Raw genomic sequence first — 23706 nt, forward strand, 5'->3', positions numbered from 1 at the left:
ATGTCATTGCCCTCTTAAAATAACAGCCTAAGTCATATTTTTCTCTAAATTTTCAGATTTTAAGAGGGAGAAGATATTATAGTGCACTTTTCTCTTTTCAAAGATATGAAGTTAATGTTTGGTTTGCTTTATTTATTTCATAACTTTTTGCTATATTTTATTGCATATAGCATTTCTTATAACCATCCCTTTTTCTAAGAGAAATATATCAACGTTTTTGGACAAGTATTATGGTGTACCTGAAAAACTAAAACCTTTTTATGGCTAAATCTTGATTTATTTTCTTTGGGGGTCATTTTATAATTCTGATTAGATCAGAACTTATACACTAACAGCCAGGAAAATATCTGCTTTGAATGTGTGTGTGCATAATTATTGTGTATGTTCTGACGGGAGCTTTAATTAAGACTCTGGGTATCTGCTACCTGTCAGCACGGATCGATCAACTAGAAGAGTGACAGTTCAATGTGCATATTTGTGCAGCCATGCAAAGTAAAGTGTGTGTTTTTATACATCTAGTTCTTTGCTTCATGTCATATTGTATGTGGGGTTCAGAAATGTCATTGCAATAGAATGACGATGAACACATGTTCATTTGCACTCCTACACATGCGCGTGCACACACACACACACACACACACACACACACACACACACACACACACACACACACACGCACACACACACCGTCCTGATACAGACAGGAGCAACCACACAAATCACCATATACCAGACAGTAACATGAGCTTTTGGATGTTACATACTGTACTCTTTTCAGTCCCAGATCAACTCACACATGGACGAACACAGAATGAGGTGTGGTAAGAAAAACATACTTATATTTTGCTTCTGGTATAAGCTGTTCTTTTCGTCAATAGAGAAGGATTTAATTTTCATGGTCTCGTGTGGGGTAACATCAAACACTTGACTGTTTCACAAGCACGGACACATGGAGCACTCTAACCTTTATTCTGATTCTTTTCTTTCTCTCACACTCATACAGATAGATCTGTTCACTATTTCACAGTTGTTATCAATCACCTGGCAGGTCGAGGGAGAGAGAGAATAGTGCTCTCAGTGTTGTGCAGGATGGCAAGTGAGTGATGGCAGTGACAGTATAGACGGCATGTGCTGTGAAATGTCACAGTGGCGATCGATGTTGTTTAACGAGGCTGGAGGCTGATCTGGAACCCATGCTAACATAATGCTGTCCTCTCCTCCCTCTTCCTCCCCCCTTCGCTCTTCTAATCCCCCTCTACTCTCTGTGAGAGCCTAAGGGTTCCTCAGGGGAGAGACGAGGCCTTTTACCTGTCAAGAGGCTTTTGTCTCTGACAACACACACACACACACATACACACATACACATATGTGTATATATATATATATATATTCTGTATATATACGTATATGTATATCTATATCTATATATATATATATATATATATATATATATATATATAACTGCTCAAATTTGGCTTCTGTTTCAAAAGCCATGAAACACTGATGTTTTGGTCATTTTAGTGATTTGTGTGAAGGAGTTGAGTTCATTTTAAACAAATCAAAACACAGGGGACAGGGGATCAGAATAATCAGAACTAGTTTATGATTTCAAAGTGCTGAACAGAAAATCCAGTGAACAAAAAGAAAAAGAAAAAAAATCAAACAGGAAACTAACCAAAGAGGGACATTGAAAAACAGCATTTTTTTTCTTTACTTGTTTCTCTTCAAAAAAGAAAAAAAATACACAACTCGTACCACAATATTTGAAAAAGCTAAAAACACTTCAAAATATTAGTTTTGTATATATTTATATATATATTTATATTTATATCTATATAATTTTTTTCATTTTAAAACTGCTGCAGTGAGGGTGTGAGTGGGTGGTGGAGGCCCAGGGAGATCCCCATAAAGTTGCAGTCTGAGACACAAACACAGGCTGAGCTGTTCTGAAATGCTATGGCAGCTCTCGACAGCTTATAACACACCATGCATATGATCCTGACTTCTCTAAGCATGTGCACAAAGACGGTGTCCTCCGCACTCTCACACAACCTCCAGAATAGAAATGTAAAGAAGGAAAAAAAAAAAAAAGAAAAAAGAAGCACAAATGTGGAATGTTTCACCCCCTGGACGTGCGTCTATCTGTCGAGCACCCTCCAACTCCCCACCATCCACCGGATGAGCAGGTCGGGTGTGTGTCTATGCTTCTAGCCCTTCTTGGGGTCTAAGTGCTTCAAAAGCCAATTTCTGTCAAAGTTCATTCCTCAGAGTCTTACTTGACCTACAATTTCAAAATGAGTTAATAATAATAATAAAAAAAAAAAAAATTTGAGCAAGTTCAAGTCTGGGTGACTCAGTCATCGACCGTTAGTGCACAGGGATCTCTTCTGCCGCTTAAAGCCAGACAGAAAATGTACCTCTTGTGTTTAGCTACTGACTGCACAGGAGAAGTCTTTGTATTAAAATAATTTAGAGTTTGAAATTAGACTGTTCCTCCTCCATCTCTTCCTTTAGTGGTGAGACAGCACTTATGAAATTGCACTTATTATTAAGAGCCCACCTCCACAGTCACTTCCATGTGTTTATGAAATATCTGCTTCCTGCTTTGACGTGTTTCTGCCTCTCTATTCTTCTGCTGTCTGGCATTTACGAAAAAAAACACTGCGGTGCTTGTTTCAGCGAGAGGTAACTTGTGTCTCTCTGTGACATCAACAGCTCAGAACATTCAGTCATGCTGACACCTCAATTTTCCTAAAAAAGAAGGTTCAGACAGATTTAGCCAGGCCAAAACATAGATAAACAGTACTCATAAACTCGTCTTTTTTTTTTTGCAGAATGAGCTGCCACCCAGATGGAGAAAAACAGTGAAGTCTTTTTTTCTGTTGTTCATCTCCACCTCGACATCCTCCCTCGTGTGAGAAAAACAGGAGGATCAAATAAAAAGTAGTAAAGCATTTAAGTAACTGTCTTTTATACAAGTGAAAAGCATTATGTTGGCTGTCCATTTGAGTGAAAGGCGTTTTTAGTATCGTCCTGCTGACTGAGAGCTTTGGATCGGCTCTCTCTGCTCCACATCAGTCAGAAAGGAGCGCGTTTCTCATCTGGATATGTGTGCATGCTCCTTGGGGAGGGGGAAGGCCTGAACAGGATATGAAATGGGTTTTTTCTCTCCGTCTTCAGCCTGAACTGTCAGTACGGCAGGGTGTCCAGGAACCTGTCGATCAACGGTGGAGGTGGTACCAGATCCTCCAACTTCAGATAAAAGATTCGCTGAAGGCCCTGGGTCCTCTGAGAACGGAGTTCTGCCCTTAAACTCAGAACCCGACTAAGAGGAGGCAAAGCCTTGGACGAGGAAGAGGAGGAAGGGCAGGAGCCCAGGTGGTCTCTGAGACAACAAATGACTTTATTTTGCAGTTCCTCGACCCGCTTTGAGTCCTTCAGACCTGGAACTTGTTCTGTAGATAGAAAGGAAAACAAACAAAGTGGTTTAAAGAATAATTCATTAAATAGCAAAAATTAAGTCAGTGGAAAACAAAGCGCACACACATATACATACATCAGAGCTCATTCAGCTGAAGAATATTAGCTACATCTTGTTTTATATTGAATTTCACCTCATTAGCCTGTATAGCTTATGTTCTTAACAGGCCTTAACCTGTCTCATTCACCACAGATCAATACACAGACTAACCCAATAAGCCCGCTGCAAGACGTCTATGGACACATACACTCAAACACCGTCCACGCACAATAAACACATCTGTATGTGCACATGCTGTATATACTTCAAATAAATGCACACAGACTCACAAATAGTCCCTGCAACTTAACAATTTAAGACACTAATAGAAACAAAACTGCTCAACAATTAGCTGATTATTTGGCCTTGTGAGCAGCTAAATTAAATTACAAATACACAAGTACACACACGCTGCTGCCCATAGCAACTCCAGTGGCACTCGTAGCAGGCTTAATGTGACACTAACTCATTCTGCAGAGAGCATGGTGTCCAGGCCACCCGCCCCCACCCTCGCTCACAAACAGATATGCACACACATATATATTCAAGTAGCTGATCCGTGCTGCAGGGAGGCTACCGCTAAGACCAGTCTCACTTTGAGGTATCCATTATCTGAACCTATTTATTGTTTGTTTATGGGACTCTTTTGTTTGTGGTGTTTGCTGCAACAGCGCCCCACCAGCCCTCCTTCCAATGCACCTTTCAGACCTCTCTCTCACACTTCTGCTTCCTTGTGTTTCTTCCTGCCCTCTCTACCCCTTCTTTTTCTATGTGCGTGAGCTCCTGGGGAGAGATCGATGACAGCCTTTCTGCACAGGCCACTCTGAAGTGGTCGATTGCCCGGTGGTTCTGGTGGCTCAGCCATGGCTGTGCGCTGTGTGCTTTGCCGAGGTGGCAGAGTGCCACTGAGAACGCCGCAGACGCCATTCCAGAGTCGTGCTCCACGGTGGACTGGTCGATCAGGCACAGAGTTAAGTGCTCCCCCGGAGAGCAAGGATGGGGTTGGAGGGCACAGAAAAGAAAAAAAGAGCTGGAGGAAGAGGAGGTGGCGGGGGCAGGGTGAGGTACGAAGCTGAATTCAGGGGGAGGGAGATTTTACCCACTGCACATTAATGCGCTGAGTCTGACTCCGGAGTAAAGATGTAAAGAATAAAATGTTGATACCCAAGTGCTGTGTTTCCTCCATCGCCTCAGGCCCCATCTCCAATGCATTTTACCAACAACTCAATTGTTGTCCTCTCTGTTGTTTCTCTTAAGTGTGTCCATGGAGAAAGCTTTCATTTTTCACCCATGAACACTGATTAGAGGGCCAGGTGTAAGGCAGGTGCAGCAGGTGCTTCTGGGTATCAGGTTCTTGTTTCAAGCAGAGATGCACGAATAACACGCGTGCACATGTGTGTCTTTGAGCTCCTGTGTGGCGTAAGTGGATGCATCCACCTGATCACTGTCACAATGAATCACCTACAAGCAACACTTCTAACAATTGGAATAAAGTAAAGTGTGTGTTTATAGCTGTGTATTTAAGTAAATCCCGTGGTGCATGAAAGAAAGGACAGCTATTTTTATTGACAGAATGTGGATCCTCTAGTTCTATTAGCTCCTGCAGGTGTTTTTTTTTTTTTTTGTCAGTTGTTACCTGTGAGCAGTACGAGGGCGGCCAGGCAGGCAAAGGCAGAGGCGTCCAGATTTAGGCTCTGGAGGTGGGTGGAGAAGTCCCGGATGGAGTCCAGCCACTCTCCGAACCCTCGAAGGCACTGGAACCTGTGCAGCACCGAGCCATTGCAGAACACCAGCTTATCCTCTGACAGCATGGACCTGAGGAAGGAGAGGGGGAGAGAGGGCAAAGGAGACGGGGGAGTTGTTAGCGCTCCATTCCAAAGAAACACTGTATTTTCCCTAATGTATTGTAAATATAGCTTGCGATACTGGGGCAAGGAAACAATTACAATAAAAACAATGAGAAAACCTGGCAGCATACAAACTCACACAAACATGGGACACACATCAAACACAGGCATGCAGCTGATTAGGGTTGTTTTTTTCCAAATTACTGCATTTTAAAACATTCCTGTGTTTCCTTGTGGCAGGGCGGGGTGAAGGGTTAGGGCAGAGGGCTGCTTTATGTGTGTATGTGAGAGAGAGTGTGTGTTTGCAGATAGGTAAACTATTATGGCTTTAATGTGCCCAGGCTGTGGTGTGCAGTGGAAACACAAAGCTTTAATGAGGAAATGAAAAGGCTTCTCAGATGTATTTAACCATCACTTACTCACGACACACAACATCCCACTTTTTTACCGTCCAGCGGAAAGGGAAGGGGAGCGAGCAATGAGGGATGCAGAGGGGAGTTAGTTCAAGAAGAAGGCAAAAGGGAGAGCCGAGAGCTGAGACAAGAGATGATGCAGGACAAAGAGAGACAGAGGAAAACAGATGACGGTGCAAGCAGAAAGGTACAGAAGAGGGGACTTGGGGAGAAGACGGGGAAGCCTTTAATTACACCCTTTGCAAACATTGGTTTAGGAGATACGAGGATACAATACTGTGCCATTTGTGTCTAATTATCTTTACTACAATTGAAAACAGATACCCCACCCACTGGCAGTCCAATACATGCGCAAAGATCCTTGCATATAATTCCCTAGTCAAACATGCATAAAAGAAGGATATTTTTCAACTCTTACATGTTATTAGGAACTAGACATTTATCTGTGGTTGCAAGGGACAGCATATGAACTTCACATGAAGTCATGAGGCATGACGATTCTGTTTTTTGTGTTACTGCATAAAGTGAAAGACGGGTCTGTTCTTTCACGGTAAACCTAACTAATTATTTAACACCATGAAATAACACATGATACAAATAAATGAAAGGCAGCTGAAAAAGCATGTAATTTTTAAAGTAAATGAGAGCCAGGGATTGGGACATGATGTATAACTCAGTTATTTCCCGCCACATATTACCAGTATAATATAATAAACTTGGTAACTTTATCCCCGCATACTGTGTCGTCTCTGCTAGGCTATGGTTTTAGTCTGATTGTACAATCATGAATCTACTTGATGTGAAAACTTTTTCATAAAGCATTTGAAATTGTCACCCCCCGTAAAAGCTGCAGAATTTCCATCAAGGTAGCCATGAAGTGAGTGTGCAGTCGTGATATATTTTTAAAAAATACATGTTTTTGGGTGTAGAAGAACTGTCTTGCATTTCCGAAGCATTGATAGACAGAATAAAAACTGAACAAATTTAATCTGTTATTAAAAATACAGTGAGGAAATATGAAATACATAAACATAAAACGAACTGCAGTCTCTATTTTTGTTTGCTGAAAAGTCTGCACTGTTGTAATGAAGTTAACATCCTTCTTATATATATATATACCCAACTGAATATTAATGTATTTCATAATACTACTTAACCCATCTTTGATTGAAGCACATGATCAAAACTACAGACTGCCTGGCAGACAAGCAACCAGGCAGATGCGAGTGCGCATACATAAACGCACAAACACGCACAAACACACACAAACACACAAGCACAGCTGGATGTCTGCCACACATTCCACTCACCCCTGACTACGCTGTCACCACGGTAATCAGCCAATAACCACAGAAACTGTTTGGTAACGGGATGCTTAGAGCAATGTCGGCCCAGAAGAGGGAAGTAAATTTACTCTCCTCACACGAGCACGAGCACACACACACAAACACACGCGCGCGCGCGCTTGCGTGGGGGTCTATAAGGCATCTTGGTTCAACACAGGGTCAAAGCAGGGCTGCGTCAGTGATGAGATGAGTGTGGACTGCATCCTTTGCTCTTACAGAAGATCCAGAAAGTACGACAATGCTGCGCTTGTGTGCATTTCCCCCCGTATGGCTGATGGGAACATGAGTTGTGTTTGTGTGAGTGTGTGTGTCCTTGATAGAGGAATCTATGAGTCCACCCTTTAGCGTGATTCAGAGCCCCCCCCCCCTGCTGGGACTGTGATGCCACCACCAATCCTCTACCCACCCTGCACCTGGACATACACTGGGAGGCGGAGAGAAAGTTTTACTTCGTCAGTGTGTGTGAGTAAGTGTGCGCGTCTGTCTGACTGTGTTGGTCTTCTGCCCTAGACGACGACGCGGACAAAAGGATGAGCTTGTCGTGCGATACCCCTCCTCCCCATAAATTTAACCAGCCACATGCCTTACAAGAGCACACCGGTAACCCGGGGTAATTCCAAAGCACAGATAGGCCAAGGCAGTCATAAAGGCACCGCAGGTATCCACGAGGGAGACACCCACATCCTCACACACACACGCACACACACACATATACTGCTGGATGCACAAAGTACACAACGTTTATTCTCTTTTCATTCCTGTCAGCTGAACTAAATATGTATTTCCTTCAATAAAAGCCCTTTTCAGTACTTCAGCTGACCAGCTTTTATGTGGCATTGATCCTGTCACTTCACAGTTTGCAATGTTAGCACAGTTTTATCCTGTGGAACACACACAGAGCTCTCCGTGCGTCAGATATCAGACGAGCGAAGCGGAACTTTGTGGGTGTAGCTGCTGTCATTGCTGCAGACTCCATTCATAATTTGGTTCATATGGCTATTACTCAGTTCCACTCCTCCTACTCTGGAAGTACACCAACACAGCAGCGCACAGTTTTGACTGCACATTTAATGTAACAGTAAGGATATTAAAACCCTCTCTCCCGTCCTTTGGGATGCCAAAGAAAACTAATTTGCGGAAAACTGAGATTCTCAAGAAGAAGTGATTTTAAAAAAACTTAAGAAGGAGGCATAAAAGCTGCAATCTGCACAAGTTTAAACTGGGAATGTTAAAAACAGCCTGTCTTTAATCTCCTTACCTGTGAGCCAGTCGCAGGACAAACAGCTCCAGGAAGGCAGAGTCTATGAGCAGGTTCTGATCATCACGCTGAAGTTCAGAGAAGCCGGGCAGGTGGTCGGCCCAGCACCGCGTGGAATCCATCGAGATGGTGAGCAGCCTGTAGAAGAGCTGGATGTGCTCTGCGTCTGAGGTGGCAGATGGAGGGTCAGCGGCACTAAACTGTACCAAACAAATAGAGGAGGGATATAAGAGACATTTAAAAATGAAACACATGTTGTAATATTTCACAACAGACAAATGCATTTCTCAAACTGAAATGAAGTGTAAGTGGGGGTGGAGTTACCTGGCTGTAATCAAGGTCTCGTGGTGTGCAGTGGGAATAAGCCCTGAGCAGAGCGGAGAGCAGGCTGAGGGGTGGGGAGGGTGGAGATGCCTCTGACTGCAGGGGGCTTTTTGGTTTTGAGGGCAGACGGCCTCGGCGCCCCTTCAGGCTATCAGTACGAACCACTGTGAAGCAGAGAAAGACAGACCATAAGCCTGGATGAGGATGAGCTTTTGCTCTTAATTGTGGTAATATCAACACTGCAAGCGCAATGGCATTCTGCTCTCCAACACATTACATCTCCACAAGCGCTCTCCATCATCAAACACAGGAGGGTTCAAACCAGCAGATGGCAGTGGAGCTGCTCTCCGGCCACATGCACTAATGTGACAGGAATACATATGTGTGCTACAGATTTGTTTTGCATGTATGTGCTGTGTGAATGTGGGTGGGGTATTACAGGATGTGTGAAACAGGTGAGAAACCTCAGGGAAACAATGGCAGGATGAGTGTTACTCTGAGGTACACACCAGCAAAGCATCTCTGCTGCAGCCAGTCAGCATATCAGACATGACACAAATGGAAGGATGAAAGAGTGATAATCTGTTCTTTTGATGGTCAGTTTGACTCTGTGTGTCTTTTACATGACTGTGGATTAGTTTTAATGCAGTGTCTCCCACTTTCCTCCTTCACCGGACAGAAGACAGGTTAGTGCATGGATGCGTGTGGTGCTACCCAGAGGTGGACAGAGTACTCGACCCCAGTACAAATACTACTGGTCAAAATTTACTCTGTTACAAGTAAAAGTAGCTCAGTCAAAATATTACTCGAGTAAGAAAGTACTTGCTTTTAAAGTTACTTAAGTATCCAAAAGTAAATGCTTTTAAATTTACTTTAAGTAAAAGTAAGAGTAAGAATAAGAGTAAATTTCTTATTTTCCACATCAGTAAATTACTATATTTTTTCTAAATTAATTGTTGCGGCTCTGTCTTGACAAACGCAGGCTACTTTGGCGGTATCGTTTTGAGGAGGCTTGACGTATTTCCGCTTTACGTACATCCCAGTGGAGAGCGGGCACTGTGATAGGTCTCCTCCTTTGACAAAAACAGCTTGTGTCCAATAGGATTTTAGGGAAGAAGAAAAAAGAGCAGACCTGAAAGTAACGAGTACTTTTCAGCCTTCCTAGAAATGTACTCGAGTAAAAGTAAAAATATTTGTCTTGGAAATGTATTCAAGTAAGAGTAATACGTACCAAAGAAATCTAATAGGCTACTCAAGTAAAGTACAAATCCTCTGGATATGTACTTAAGTACAGTACTCAAGTAAATTTACTCCGTTACTGTCCACCACTGGTGCTACCAAACTCCAAGTCATGAATGACTGACTAAACAGTGCTGGCAGGGACAGATCTGATGGTGTGGGGGGGTTGGGTCTCTTACCTTCCTTCACCATGCCCACACTCAGACACTTCTGAAAGCGGCAGTACTGGCAGCGGTTGCGTCTCCTCTTGTCCACGGGACAGTTCTTGCTGGCCAGACACACATACTTGGCGTTTTTCTGCACCGTGCGCTGCGGAGAAAAGAAACATACCGATAATCAGCCTCCAAACACCATCGACACCTAATATTTGATTTGTTTAATTCAATTTTCCCCCTGTCAAAGAGGGAAAGCAGAAGCTCGCAGGTCAGATTTTAATTACGCGCTGAAAGGCTACGGTGACATCAGTATAATTAGATAAAATTAATTTCCCAACAAGCCTCGCCTGCAGGAGGGACAATTTTATTAGCGCCGGAGCTGACAATGGGGATGGAGCGTGGCGTGCCGAGCCGGGTCCCGCGGGACGGGGGTGGGAGGCTGGGTGGGGGGCCGGGGGGGGTCTGGGGGGCCGTAAGAGCTGCTGATCAGATTGTTTGTGAAGCTGCGGGTCAGCTCCGGCTCCTCCGGGGCCTCCGCATCGCGCCTCTCTCAATGGGCCCCGCGGGAGCGGTTTTCTCCTCGGCTGGCTCGCTGCGATTATTACTGACCTTATTAAAATGAAATCAGAAACGGGCCGCGTGGGGGCCCGGCGAGCTCACCGCGTGGACGAAAAGACAATGAAAAACTGAAATGACGGTGGGTGCCTGTGTGAGCCCAAGCGCACGTCTCAAGCCTGAATTATGGTTCCGCGTTAAATCGACGCAGAACCTACGCCGTAGGGTACGCCGTAGGCTCTGCGTTGGTGTAACGCGGAACCATAAATCAGCCTTCAGTCCCGTTGGTCGGACAGGACGTTGCGCAAAGTGCAGTGTGAGCTGATCTGCAGGACAAGTGTTGAACCTTATTGACTTTTGCCTCATTTAGTAGCTATTAGCCTATAGTGAAATGTGAGAATGAACGATTAGTCAATTAATTGACTGTTTTAATAAAGAAACTACACAACTATTTTAGTTATGTAGTAAGTTGCCTCCAGGGACATCTTTACAGCGTCACAATTGTCCAAAACACCAGAGCGCACCTCATTTCTCATTTTTTCACACAATTATATGTCCTTCGTTTTTATGCTGGGCCTCACACAGCTTTAAACTTCAATTGTATTTCAAATATGTGAGAACTGGTCTCACTTAATGCTTTTAAATCGCTCCTGACAGATCTTGAGATGTCCAATTCTGCCTGCAAATGCTATGAGTAATGTCAACAGTGTTTTGTTTTGTTATGTGTCGTGTCATATGTCATGTTACTGTGTTGCTGCCTGTCTTGGCCAGGACCCTCTTGTAAAAGAGATTTTTAATCTCAACGAGTTTTTCTTTCGGTGAAATAAAGGTTAAATAAAAAAATAAATAAAAAAAATGTGCGCATCGTTCATTTGTTTTGACAAAATCTACCCAATGGCAAACCGATAGACTTTAATTTATCATCAATTAAAACAATACCCTAAACACTGTTGCCCACTATGTCCACTAGCAATTCCTCCTCCAGCAAGCGTTTTCAGGATTACATTTTACCCTCGACACACACATTCATACACACACACGCGCACACACAAGCAGACTCTCAAGGTGAAAATAATTACAATTACCGCCATTCGCTAACTGTTTTATAACAATTTATAAGCTGTCCAGCTGTGACTCCAGCAGTCCACTCAGACAGTACCAGAACAAACTCTAAACTAAACGAACGCAACGCACGGAAAGTGCCGCGGTCTTCCCTTTTTCTTTTACACCCCTAAAACACATCAAAAACAGATAAATCCAATTAGAAACCCCTCTCGCCACACATGCCCGTGCCCCCGGGAGACCAATAACACACCAATTATTCTATATGCTCCAACGACACTGCGGAACTGACGCGTAATAGGCGCCGGTGCCGGATGAGAGTGGTTGCCATGGCAGCGCTGATCGCTGTGAACGTCTCCCTCTCATCGCCTCGATGGCCAGTGACCCGTGCGTGCGAGGATAAGTTAGTTAGGGCCATTAATGTGGTCGAGGGAGAGTAGCATCCGTGTAGTGAGAGTCGGAGCAGCAAATGCGTGCATGTGGGGCTGAATGACGCATGAAGCCTCCACATGCCAGCAGGTATTTACACCTTTGCAGCTCCGCCGCATGGTCAGCACAACGTTTGAGAGCACTTGTGCGATCTCTGATGTAAATCTCCACCAGGAAAGCAAATTAATATTCCGTAGTCCCATGCCAGTCCTGTGATCTGGCTCCAAGAAGCTCCAAGAAGCTTAGTTAGATTTACGGGAGAAAGTGGCGTATAAGCTTAGTTAAGTGTGGTGGTTGATTGAGGACAAATGTTTCCTCTTCGGTGACCCCATGAATTAATTTATAAGATAGCTGCTTCCAAGAAAAGCCAAAGTTTTCATTGATCAATTAAGGTTGAGATAAATTAAGCTCTCGTGAGGGAGCGCTGGTCTGTCGCCACTATTGTGTGCGTGTGTGTGTGTGTGTGTGTGCGTGTGTGTGTGTGTGTGTGTGTGTGTGTGTGTGTGTGTGTGTGTGTGTGTGTGTGTGTGTGTGTGTGTGTGTGTGTGTGTGTGTGTGTGTGTGTGGTGTGTAGTGGGGCGGGGGGGGGGGGGGGTATTGGTCCCAGCAGAGTTCCTATAGAGCCAACAACCCTGATTGTCACTGCACTGCATAAATGTGCTGGTGTAAACACAAAAATACACACATCAAGTCTTATCTGTACTATTACCAGACTGTTTTTCCTTCTGCTGTAGATTCTGTCCTAGAGCTCATGTGTGGATGCAAATGATTTTATCAAATGTAGTTAATTGAGTCTCACCTGCACTGTGATATCCTCACAATTATTCCCAATTTAACTAAAATCCATTTAAAATTTGCTTTTAATTTGACACTGAAATTTTGTGACCTGTAAAATCTGTGCAGGCACAAACATAATTTGGCTGAATGGAGTTCAGTTAAAAGTTGAGGACCAGGATTGAGGAATGAGTTAAGTGCACTAAAATCATTTTCACAAATGAGCACACACGCTAACTGAGGCACACATGCTGTGGGTGTTGTGGGGGCTGGATGCAGGCATGCAGGGGCAGATTCGTCACATGTTTGGCTTAAATTAAAGGCCTTTAGGGACTTTTTGCCCCCTTCACCCTAAATCTCATTTCATCTTCTGCTTCAGTCCCATCTTTCTGTCCCTATAAAGATGATGGTTTGATTTGAAGTGAAAAACAATGTGAGCTACTTCCGCTGTCTTAATTGTTATCCTTTAAAGGGCTAAGCCATTCACATATACAAATATAACCTACCTCTGTGCTTGTTATCAACTTAAATTTCTCATTTATACATTTTAAGATATATCCAGCTTGCTTTGCAGTTGCCAGGTCAAATGTGTTTTACAAGCAATGGAAAACAAAAATTGTGCGCAGTGAACTGAGTGGACCTGTATTTCTGGTAAAAGCACAGCAAAAGGAGTTCACTGGTTTGATGAGTGTTTGCATAAACACAGATAATTTTAATGTTCCTTTTGTTTCCAGCATAATGTATTATAAAAAGAGCTGAGGTAAGTTCTAATTTTAAAAATTCAAATTCTGATAGAGCCAGGTCATTAATGGAAACCAGTGAATAGCACACATTATTCAGTCAAAAAAAATAAAAACAGGAAACACTACTTGGTTAAGAGGTAAAATGAATTCCCAGGGAAATGTGCTTTAAATTGAATTAATGAAACAACTACAATTCAAAACAAACCTGCACTATGGTTTTAATGTGTAATAAGTATTCATTGATAATTAAATATAATCTGGAAAGTACCTTCATGGGACAGTAAAGCCATCACCATAATGGAGGTAATGTGCTTGAGATTACATGAAAAATAACTGGTGTGTAAATGGGTTTGGTTTCTGCTGCTGCATCCTGGATTATCCGTGAAACAGAAAACAGAAAAAAACAGAAAAATCTGTACATGTATGTTTTTCTATACATGTGGTTGCATGCATATGTTATGTGTGCACAGTTGCATCTGCAGTGTCTGTAGAGGAAACATAGTGAGGCTTGACAGGCTTTGTGGCTGCTGAGTGCTGCAGCAATCAGACAGCCTGCAGCCTGCTGCCACCAGACGCTGCTTTCATTAATTATTAAATAAAAACAAATTGTGAAACTAATTGAAACGAAGGATAATTCATTTCCACCGACCAGAGGCATTATTCAATTACCTCTGTGTGTGCACCCTTTGTCTTTCTGTCACTTAATTTTAATTCTCTTGTCTCAAGCAACCAATAGAAAGCTCAACAAGTGTGCTGGAAAATGTTATAATTCAAAAACTGCGTGCATAGAAATGACTTCACTGTCGTTTAATGTGGGTTCACCGTAACTTCAAGTGCTGTACCACTAAGCTTCATATATACATACAGCTGTATAATTTCTTGCACGTGTCAGAAAATCCTCTTTGAAAGTTTCTCGTATTTTATGACTTGCATAAGGAAAACCAAAAATAAGTGTGACTAAAAACTGGCTCTTACTGATGTCAAACAATCTGTTCTGTGTGTTAGCGCATGTGCGGCAGCACGGGATGTGAGCCGTCAAGTTGAGACGTATTGGACTGATTCATTTGATGAGCCAAATTTCAGCCTGACTCATATCGTCCCCAGCATCATGTCAGTGAATTGTGGTCAATATCGTGGCCACTGATTCTGACTCCAACCATACAAAAGGGACACTTTGATTTCAAGAAAGGAACTCTTTTCCACTGCACTTTATGTCTGAGTGGCTGAGCAGCAAAGTGTGGTTGCCTGAGGAAGAATATATGTTTTTATCATCCTGGCACTCCCACGTAACACAATCGTGCAGGCAGTGCACAAATTTTGCCCACTTGGTTGCTGGGAGAGACGACCCTTGTGGGTGTGTCATGCTTTCACTTTGACACTGAAAATCATTTAGAGAAAAAAGGTGGAGAGTGGAAGAAAATCAGTTTGCAAAGAGAGGCTGGGTTAATAATGTGAGAGTGTCTGTCTTTGGTTGCCAAAGAGGTACAAAAAAAAACAGTGGATATTTAAAGTAGTGAAAGCAAAAATGACTCTTAGCTATAGTCTTGAAGAGTTTTTACCTTGAAGAAACCCTTGCAGCCCTCACAGGTGCGTACGCCGTAGTGCTGGCAGGCTGCGTTGTCCCCACACACAGCACAGGTGCCCTCTCCTTGGTTGCCACGATGGGGTGGTGAGGGCAAGCTATCCCCTAGTAGAGGGCCGCAGGGCCCAAGAGCCAGAGAGCGAAAGGCGAGGCTGCTGCCCCCAGGCCCTCGGGGCAGCTGGTACATGGGCTGTTCCAGGGGTGGGCCGTGAGGGTGGGACACCGATGATGATGAGGAGGAGGAAGAAGAAGAGGTTCGAACCAGTCCTCCCAGGCTCTCATAGCCGCCGACGCTGCCACCACTGTGGGGTGGCGAGTGCTGGTAGAAATGTGGAAAGCGAGGGGACTTGAGGGGGCCCGTGTCTAGGCCAGAGCCCAGAGAATGAGGGTGGGACGGAGGAGCCAGGGGGTGGTCCTCCCACAGGAAGGAGGTGCCAGGTTGTGGCGGCAGAGAAGGGGTGGTGGGAGTGGAAGGGGGAGACTGTTTAAAGTACATGCTGGAGGAGGACATGGCCTCCAGTGGTGGGGCAGTTGGGTAGCTCTCCTCCTCCTTTTTGATGGTGGGTCTGTGTGGGGGCATCTGGTAAAGGCAGGAGGACTTGGGCTCATAGCTCCCCTCCACGAAGACGTTGAAGCTTGGGAGGGAGGTGGTGGCAGCAGCAGAGATCTCACCCCCACCCAGGTCCAGCTTGGTGTAGTCAGGGGTCATGAGGTCAGAGCTGTAGCTGTCACCCTGGTAACTGAAGGACTGGCCAGAGTAAGCTGAGCCTGGAGGGGCGGGCCCGTACTGAGCCTGCACACAGGGCATGTCTGGCGAGGAAAAACAGTATATGTTAGAGCGGCATGGCACATCGCACCACAGGTGTTTCATGCAAAAAGTACTTTTATGTTGTTAATAGAATACAGTGATCGTCTACGGCAACAATGACCCAGGGAATAAAATGTAAAGCAAAATTGATTGAACGTTAATTGTAAAAGAGGAGCAGCATTGTATATAAAACGTATAAAGGAAGGACTAAAGGAAAAAAGGCAGAGTCTAAAGTAGGCACATGCACACAAAATGTATTACTAGACAGGGCGTACACTTGAACAGTGACTAAACAGGTCTGCACAGCTCTATTGGAACAGGCAGTTTTTTTCTTCAGTTCTTAAGGTGTAAAAGACGCACAGCTTTTATCTCAATGTGCATTTTGGTGAATTAAAGCTTAGAATAAATCTTTCCATGTATTGCCATTTAGTCAATTTCCTGCTTTAACACTTGCATTTCCATTGCAAGAATAGCAGAACTATTAAGCGCGCACACACACACACACACACACACACACACACACACACACACACACACACACACACACACACACACACACACACACACACACACACACACACACACACACACACACACACACACACCATCATCAAACATAGCTGATTACCCAGAGTTAGTTTGGTTAGGGATGCTGGAGTTGATAGAGCAGGATTATGGTGTGTGGGTGGGTTTACTGGTTAATCAGATGGCAAAGCAGATGATATAACACTAAATAATAATGGAACCCCATAGTGGTGTTGGATGTTTGCTGCACAACCTCCATACGCATGTATACACAAACACACAGCCATACAGGCACACAGTAAAAGCAGACAGAAACATAGACACAGATATTCCTTCTAACTGCTCCAGACGCCAGTCCCCCCCCCCCCCCTCCTCTTCCTCTGATTTAATTGTGTCACAGTCAAAGCAACAGGCAACCACCTCTTTTAACTGCGCGCACCAGCCTGCACGGTCCTGTCTTATCAAATCTCTGACGTAACACGCATTTACGTGTATTTGAGCGTGCACACGCAGTGTGTGCGAACTGATCGGTCAGAGGTGTCGTCGTAACCAGCCAGGTTTTTGTGGTGTTTGCTCGGCTCTCCTGAGCAGGGAAGTGTCAACACAGCGCTGCGCCCATTGACGCTCAGCGCGCCGCGCTCTGCCGTAATCAACCCCGATCACCGCACGTCATGTTTGTCTAGTCAAATACGAGACGCTTCGGTCCTGATGGTGTTACAGCACTCACCAAAAAGGAAAAAAATAGGAATAAAAATACCAGCATCCATGCGGACTCTCGTTGGCTCAGTCAGGGAATTAAAGCCAATTTGCTTTATTTTCAGCTTCAATTCAATTTCAGCCAAATAAAAGTCTCATAACTTGATAAAACCCCCTGTTTCTTCTCATCAAAAGGCGACTAACTTATACAAACAGGGTTAGTCTATAATAGGACAATTTGAAAATTGCTTGGAACTTTACCTTTGCGGTCAAATATGCCTGATAAACTGCACAAATGGGACTAATGGCACGAGCAGACAGAGTGACGCATGCAGGTGGCTCCAAGATAGACATGTACGGCTTTCTCCATTTTGCTGGATTCAAAATAATGTCTTTTTAAAATCTCAATTAAATAACACTTGAGGGCCGGTACACGTGGAGCCAAGAAAAAACGATTAATTAAGTTTGAAAAAACATGATTTACATCCATCTACAAAGCTGTATCTTTTTATTAGCCTTTTTTTAATCTCCTTTGGCATGTTATCAAGTCTGCTAGAATTAAAAGATGTAAAACCGAAATAGATGTACTTTTTGCGATTATGGTAATTAAAGTGCATAATCCCATAATTAATAATAAAAAAGGAGATCCTAAAGATTATTATTCTCTCGGGTACCGAGAATTTTTTTTTTTTTGACTTTCACATAACAACTCAGCCACAGCACATTCAGACATACTATGTCACAAGGGCCAACTTTTTTTTTTTTATTGAGGATATGAGTCAAGCTTTAGGCCTACGTGTGCCTGACGTCATCAAGTTTTTTTTTCCTCTTGCAGGGTACGAGTGACCAGCTCCTCAACCCACGTGGAAAAACGGGCGTCATGGGGGGTTTTATGTGTCTTACCTAAATACTACTTCAACTGACTAAGCAACAGAGATAAGAAAAAATAAATAAAAAAACAAACACGACAAAACTGTGACTAGAAGAGAGTGCTGGTGTGAACTCTGTGGGTCTGTCTTGTGTCAGTAGGTCAAACCCTAGATCAGGGAATATTATTGTGCAAGCTTTCAAGTCTCTTGCACCTGTCATGTCAACATGGATAGCATGACAGCTTGTAATGCAAATAGTATTTATACTATATTTTGACATGTCTTGGTATAGGAAGTCATATAAAAACAAAAGAGGAGTGTTAAGATGAAATAATTTTTCTGATTTTCTTTTATCTGAAAAATCTGGATTTTTTCGTTACATTCATGTATGCACTCACATGTTCATGCTAGTCAGGTTATCAGCATGCACCTATGTGTGCTTAATCTGTTTATGACATACATCATTCTAAAAAAACCTGTAAAACGACTTCAGTCAACTCCTACCATTTGACTTTTAATTGGGGCTCTGACTAGGCAGCACTGAAAGACATACATGCCAATGTTACATGTTTGTATCCTCTCTCACACAACAGTACAAATGGAGTTTAATCACTGGCAGGGTTTTTCTAATCTCACTGAAGACTCCAACACCACCATCGGGACTGCCTTAATTACACTTGCATGCAAGCATACATGTGTGTGTATATGAATGTGTGTGTATGAGCAAGAGGACAGACAACCCAAGCAGCAGAGTCAGACATAGGTGGTGCAGCTTAGCGAGGTGAAGGGAAACAGTCTCTAACCTCGAGGTGTGCATTTCAACTGGACAAACTGCAGCTGTTCCAATAACTGAGTGCGCTTGCTCATTGTCAGAATGCCATAGATCTAACAAATGAAAACATGAGGTTGTAGACATAAATAAGTAACATTTTTGCTTCTTTTTATGGTCAGTAAATCATGAAACAAATTTGTTTGAATTCACAGGCCTCTCACACAATAGGCAGTCCTATATATGCACATACAAATATGAAGAAAACAAAACAAAAAACCACAAAGCAAATAGACACAGTTACAACGCAGATGAACTGATGGTATTAATTAACAAGCAGACCTTTGTTTGAGTGCTTTGTTACCTCTAAATATTATAGGACAGACATGAAACTGTGTGGGAAACCGGTGGATTATTCAACTGCATATTAAAATGTCTATTGACATATACTCTAAATACTAAAATAACACAAATATATAACTATAAAAAAATCTTTCTTCTGTTTTGCCAAGGTTGAGTGATTAGAGGCATCAGTGTCTCTGACACGTGATTAACCTGCAGTTCGAGGGTTGAAGTGCACAGGTTTCATAAATGTCTTATCGTAATGATTGAAATGTCAACTCCAGCCCCAGACACCAAAACACCTACACACACACACACACACACACACACACACACACACACACACACACACACACACACACACACACACACACACACACACACACACACACACACACACACACACACACACACCGCACCACACCGCCGCTGTAAAACTATCTTATTTTCTCAGCTGGGTTGAGAAATTTTATGTGAGATCTGATTTAAATCTTAACTTGAAATCTGACTTTATACCTAAATAGAATAGGAAATATGTCACTGCAGTACTGACATTTGAAAGAAAGAAAGACAGAGAAAAAAAGAAGAAGAAAAAGAAAAAGAAGGAAAGGTTGTTTTGGTGTACCTGGTGAAAGAGCTTCGCGCTGAATGGTGCTGGGTGTCCGGGGTCCGGGGGTGTCGTGGCTGCGGCCGGGACAGTGCTGCTGGAGCGGGCAGGGCTCGGCGGGCTGCTCACAGGAAGGGTCCGGTCGCCGGGGCTCCGAGCTCTGCTGGGCGCGCTCTTCCGAACCTGCGCATCGGTGGGAGACGCAGTTAAAAGCATTGATGCGGCCGCGGCTGGATGAATGAAAGGTGAGCACTGTCCCCTCCAAGCAGCGAGGACGAGCACCCAGACAAGATGAAAGGTAGGCTGAGGGATGTTTTCCTATTTTTTCCTATTTTTCTGTCTTTTTCTGTCTTTACCTCACCTCCACAAACTTTGTTTATATCAACTTCCAAGTGAACAACAATCTTGAAGTAAAAAAAAAAAACTGACAAAAACAAGGTAGCCTAACTTAAACACAAGACAACTGGATACGAGGCAGTTTTAGTCAGAAATAAACCATAATTAAAAAAAATAATAAAAAATCTAACCCGACGGTTCAAGTCAGTAAATCAGATGAAGAGCGCAGAAAGAAATGAAAACTGATGCGTGCGTCTAAAAAGAAATTACCACACAGATTTATGCAAATGCAGATACATAAGTAGAAAATTCAAACATTTAGATCAAACGTGGCCAGTTTTTAGATTAAATGGGACACTGGATCCTTGCTACAAAGAAAATATCAAGAACCACAACTAAAGGCTGTGGGCTCATTTCACAACTCACTCTTACGTGGGCGATAGGTTTCATTGTAACACAAAAAATAAGCCCCATTATTATCATAATTTGAATGTTAGTCTCCAAAAGATAGATTCACCGAGGCAAAAAAAGAGAAAAAAAGCGAAAGTTCTACACACCTACAAAAGTGAGAACTCTTATCAAAGGAGCATATGACAGCGCGCCCGGACCATCGATTTTCGTGCCTCTAATCGCCACCGCATTGGTCTGCTCAAGGTTCATCCAGAGGGAGAGACAGATCTAGAAAATACTGGAGTCGGACATGAAACCGAACCAGCGGGCTTCTGTGCGCCGTGCGCCTCCAGATCTGTCGACTGCAAGGAGCGCATTGTGGCTGGTGGATTTCAAGGCCCAGAGCGCCCCCTTTCTGTCACACACTTCCTTATATCCATGCTCTCTCTCCCCTCTCTCTCTCTGCCACACAGACACTCACAGAGCCACGGCTCAGTGGCGAGACCACTTAGACTCCCACCGTGTATCTTAAGCGCAGCCTGTGATCAAGTTTCGTAAGTGTCACCTGCAACCTTTTCTTGTGCCCCACCTTTGCGCCAAAAGATCAACTTCCTGGACAACCAGTTTTCAATGAACTCTGAAGTAACAGGGTCACTTAGGGAAACACAGGAGCGCGGTGCGCTCTTTTGCTGGTCTTTTCGTCCGAATATAGTTTTTATACACATCAAATCCGCCTCGGTGTCTCAAAATAGGCACAAAATAAACTAAAGCAACAAAGCAAGAATAAGCCAAAAAAAAACCCAAGTTGTATAATATTAATTTGATTAGGGTTGATTCGGAACAATTAAGTCATTATTCAATCCTTTGCTGTGAGGCAAAAAACATTTATGCCCAAAAAGGAGGCTAGTAAGAACAAGAATAAGACTGCTATTCAGTAATACGGTCTAATCTACATCTATTCTTGCATAACTTCTCATGTAAAGAGTGAACTCGTGCGTAAATACGCTGTTATCACAACTTTTCTAAAAATGATGAATAAACCCCATTCACTAAAAAGTATACATAAATATTAAAGTGAACCATTCAGTCCGGGTTTCCCACTAAATGCGCAAAACGAATCCCTTCTCGTGTTGCTCCCATGCAGGCCGGGCCGGCCGGAGGGTTCTGGCCCTGCGCGCTCCGGTAACCAGGAGAACGGCGTGAGAGCTGCAAAACACGCGCCCCGGAGCGCCGGTAGGCCCCGGTAGCCCCTCACAGTAATAACCCGGACAGCGCGAGGCTTCCAGCAAACACAGGCAGAGAAAAGAGAGAACATAAAGGAGAGACCTGGGAAATATATGAGCACTGTAAATCAGCTCTGAGAGGGAGACTGTCAGAGGTGCCTGTCCGCGTGCGTAAAGCTGAGAGTGTGAGAAAAAAAAGCGGGTAAAATAAGTGAGTTACCAAGCACCTCAACTTGTTTGTTTCATATCATCCAGCATTTTCTAGGTAGATCTTAGAGAGCCCATCTTGTATCGTTATGTGTCTTCAGGGTGCACATTTCATATGGGCTACAGAAATTTGACGTGGTTTTGGTTGAGTGTCTCTTTCCTGGGGGAGTGGGAGGAGAGGTCGTGTCCCCAAGGAGTCAAGAGGCGGTTTAACTGTGGCGACTGACCATATTAATTCAATTAAAGTCTTTAAACATGAATCAGGACTGCCTAAAAGAAACTATGAATCTTTCTGAGGAGGACAGATCCCAACAAGCATAACACTGATTTAATATTTACTGAAACATGAAATATAAACTCAAAAACTTAAGCACAGAACTATCTAAAAAAAATAAACCCACACCCACCATGCTGTAAAATAAATAAATAAATAAATAACTATATATATTTAAAAAAATCTTCCATCAACGACACAGACATGTCATCAAGCCACATCAAAAGGCTCTGAAAAAAGTGATGGAAATGAAATCAAAGCGATGTGACTCCAGCCCCCTGATCCTGTTTGAATGAAGGTTAGACTATTCTACACTCAGACCATTTGTGCGTCTGACTCCAGTCCTCATTGTGAGTGAGAGGCATCTCATTTCCATGACAACCAGAAAGGATATGATACATTCCCAGCGCAAATTAAGTCTGGATTCAGCTTCATTTGGAAACAGCACATGCAGATCCTAAATGAGCATTTATGTGCGTATACTGAAGTTTACATGTCAACAGGTTACACATAAAAAGTTGAACGCAGCGGACGGAGGATATGGAGGTGTACATTCAACATGACACGTGGTTTGGTTATTGTGAATACACACATCTGAGAGCTTTGTGTTTCTATCAGTCTGGTAATCTAACAGCATATACGTTACAGCGATCCATTCATTCACACTTTACTTACTGGTTTTCTGTAGCGGTTCCGTCTTTACATATGGTAATAACCTCGCATGAAGTATCCCCTTTCCATCCAAAATATTCAGAGTTGAAAAAATGATAAAAAAGAAAATATTAAAAAATGCTTTTAGTAATACCGAGAAGGCACACAAGCATTAGAGGCAAAAGAAGAAAAAAAGAAAAAAGTTTCGCGATCTTCCTCTTACTTTTTCTAATGAACAAAAAGTAGAAAATTAAATAATAGTAAAAAAAAAATAAAAATGAAAAAAAGATCAAACTCCCGGGTATGAGGAGTGTATCTGCGTCCGTCCCCGTGAGCTGATAGTGTCAGTGCTGACGGTGCTTTGTAAAGTGTGTGCAGTTGTAACGCGGGTTTGTTTATGTGCGCCGTCTGAGGGGAGAAAGTCAAATAGTGCATTTATGTGTCCGCTGCCTCCACACAGACGGCTGGTATGTGCTACGTCAATGTGACGCCATGGGAGAGGTGACGTCACTCCGAGTAGAGCTCCCTCTCTCCGTACAGTACGAGACACATAAGCCCCAGCGCGTGTGCCAGAGCGGGGAGAGCAGCCACAGGGACGGCGGGCTTGGTCTGATGGTTGCCAGGCAAGAAGCTGAGGGGGATCCGTCAGGAGAGCAGGGAACACAGGACCCAGATCTCATTCTGCGTTTAGTTTAGCAGTGTCAACAGCAACATTAGGCATGGCAAGTTTATTTATGTAGCACAATTCAACACAAGGTGATT

At 43.4% G+C, this 23706-nt stretch overlaps 1 protein-coding gene across 3 annotated transcripts; it reads right to left on the reverse strand.

Moving 5' to 3' along the window:
* Positions 1–1559: 1559 nt before the first annotated feature.
* nr4a3 (nuclear receptor subfamily 4, group A, member 3) lies at positions 1560–23115 on the reverse strand. Of its 3 annotated transcripts, none has more exons than XM_061716771.1 (8): positions 19882–20043; positions 18949–19030; positions 15225–16057; positions 10127–10256; positions 8709–8872; positions 8385–8584; positions 5157–5335; positions 1560–3455 (listed from the first exon to the last, which is right to left on the reverse strand). In XM_061716771.1, the coding sequence occupies exons 2-8, from the start codon at positions 19010–19012 to the stop codon at positions 3190–3192; spliced, it is 1836 nt and encodes a 611-aa protein (XP_061572755.1). In that variant the 5' UTR covers positions 19013–19030; positions 19882–20043; the 3' UTR covers positions 1560–3189. The 3 variants fall into 3 exon arrangements, with proteins under 3 accessions (XP_061572755.1, XP_061572754.1, XP_061572753.1); XM_061716770.1 differs by lacking the exon at positions 18949–19030 and adding an exon at positions 22969–23115 and having other exon boundaries at positions 1561–3455; positions 19882–20046; XM_061716769.1 differs by lacking the exon at positions 18949–19030 and adding an exon at positions 20757–20898 and having other exon boundaries at positions 1561–3455; positions 19882–20046.
* Positions 23116–23706: the final 591 nt, after the last annotated feature.

Source organism: Cololabis saira, chromosome 3 (assembly GCF_033807715.1).
Source record: "Cololabis saira isolate AMF1-May2022 chromosome 3, fColSai1.1, whole genome shotgun sequence".
Lineage (NCBI taxonomy): Eukaryota > Metazoa > Chordata > Actinopteri > Beloniformes > Belonidae > Cololabis > Cololabis saira.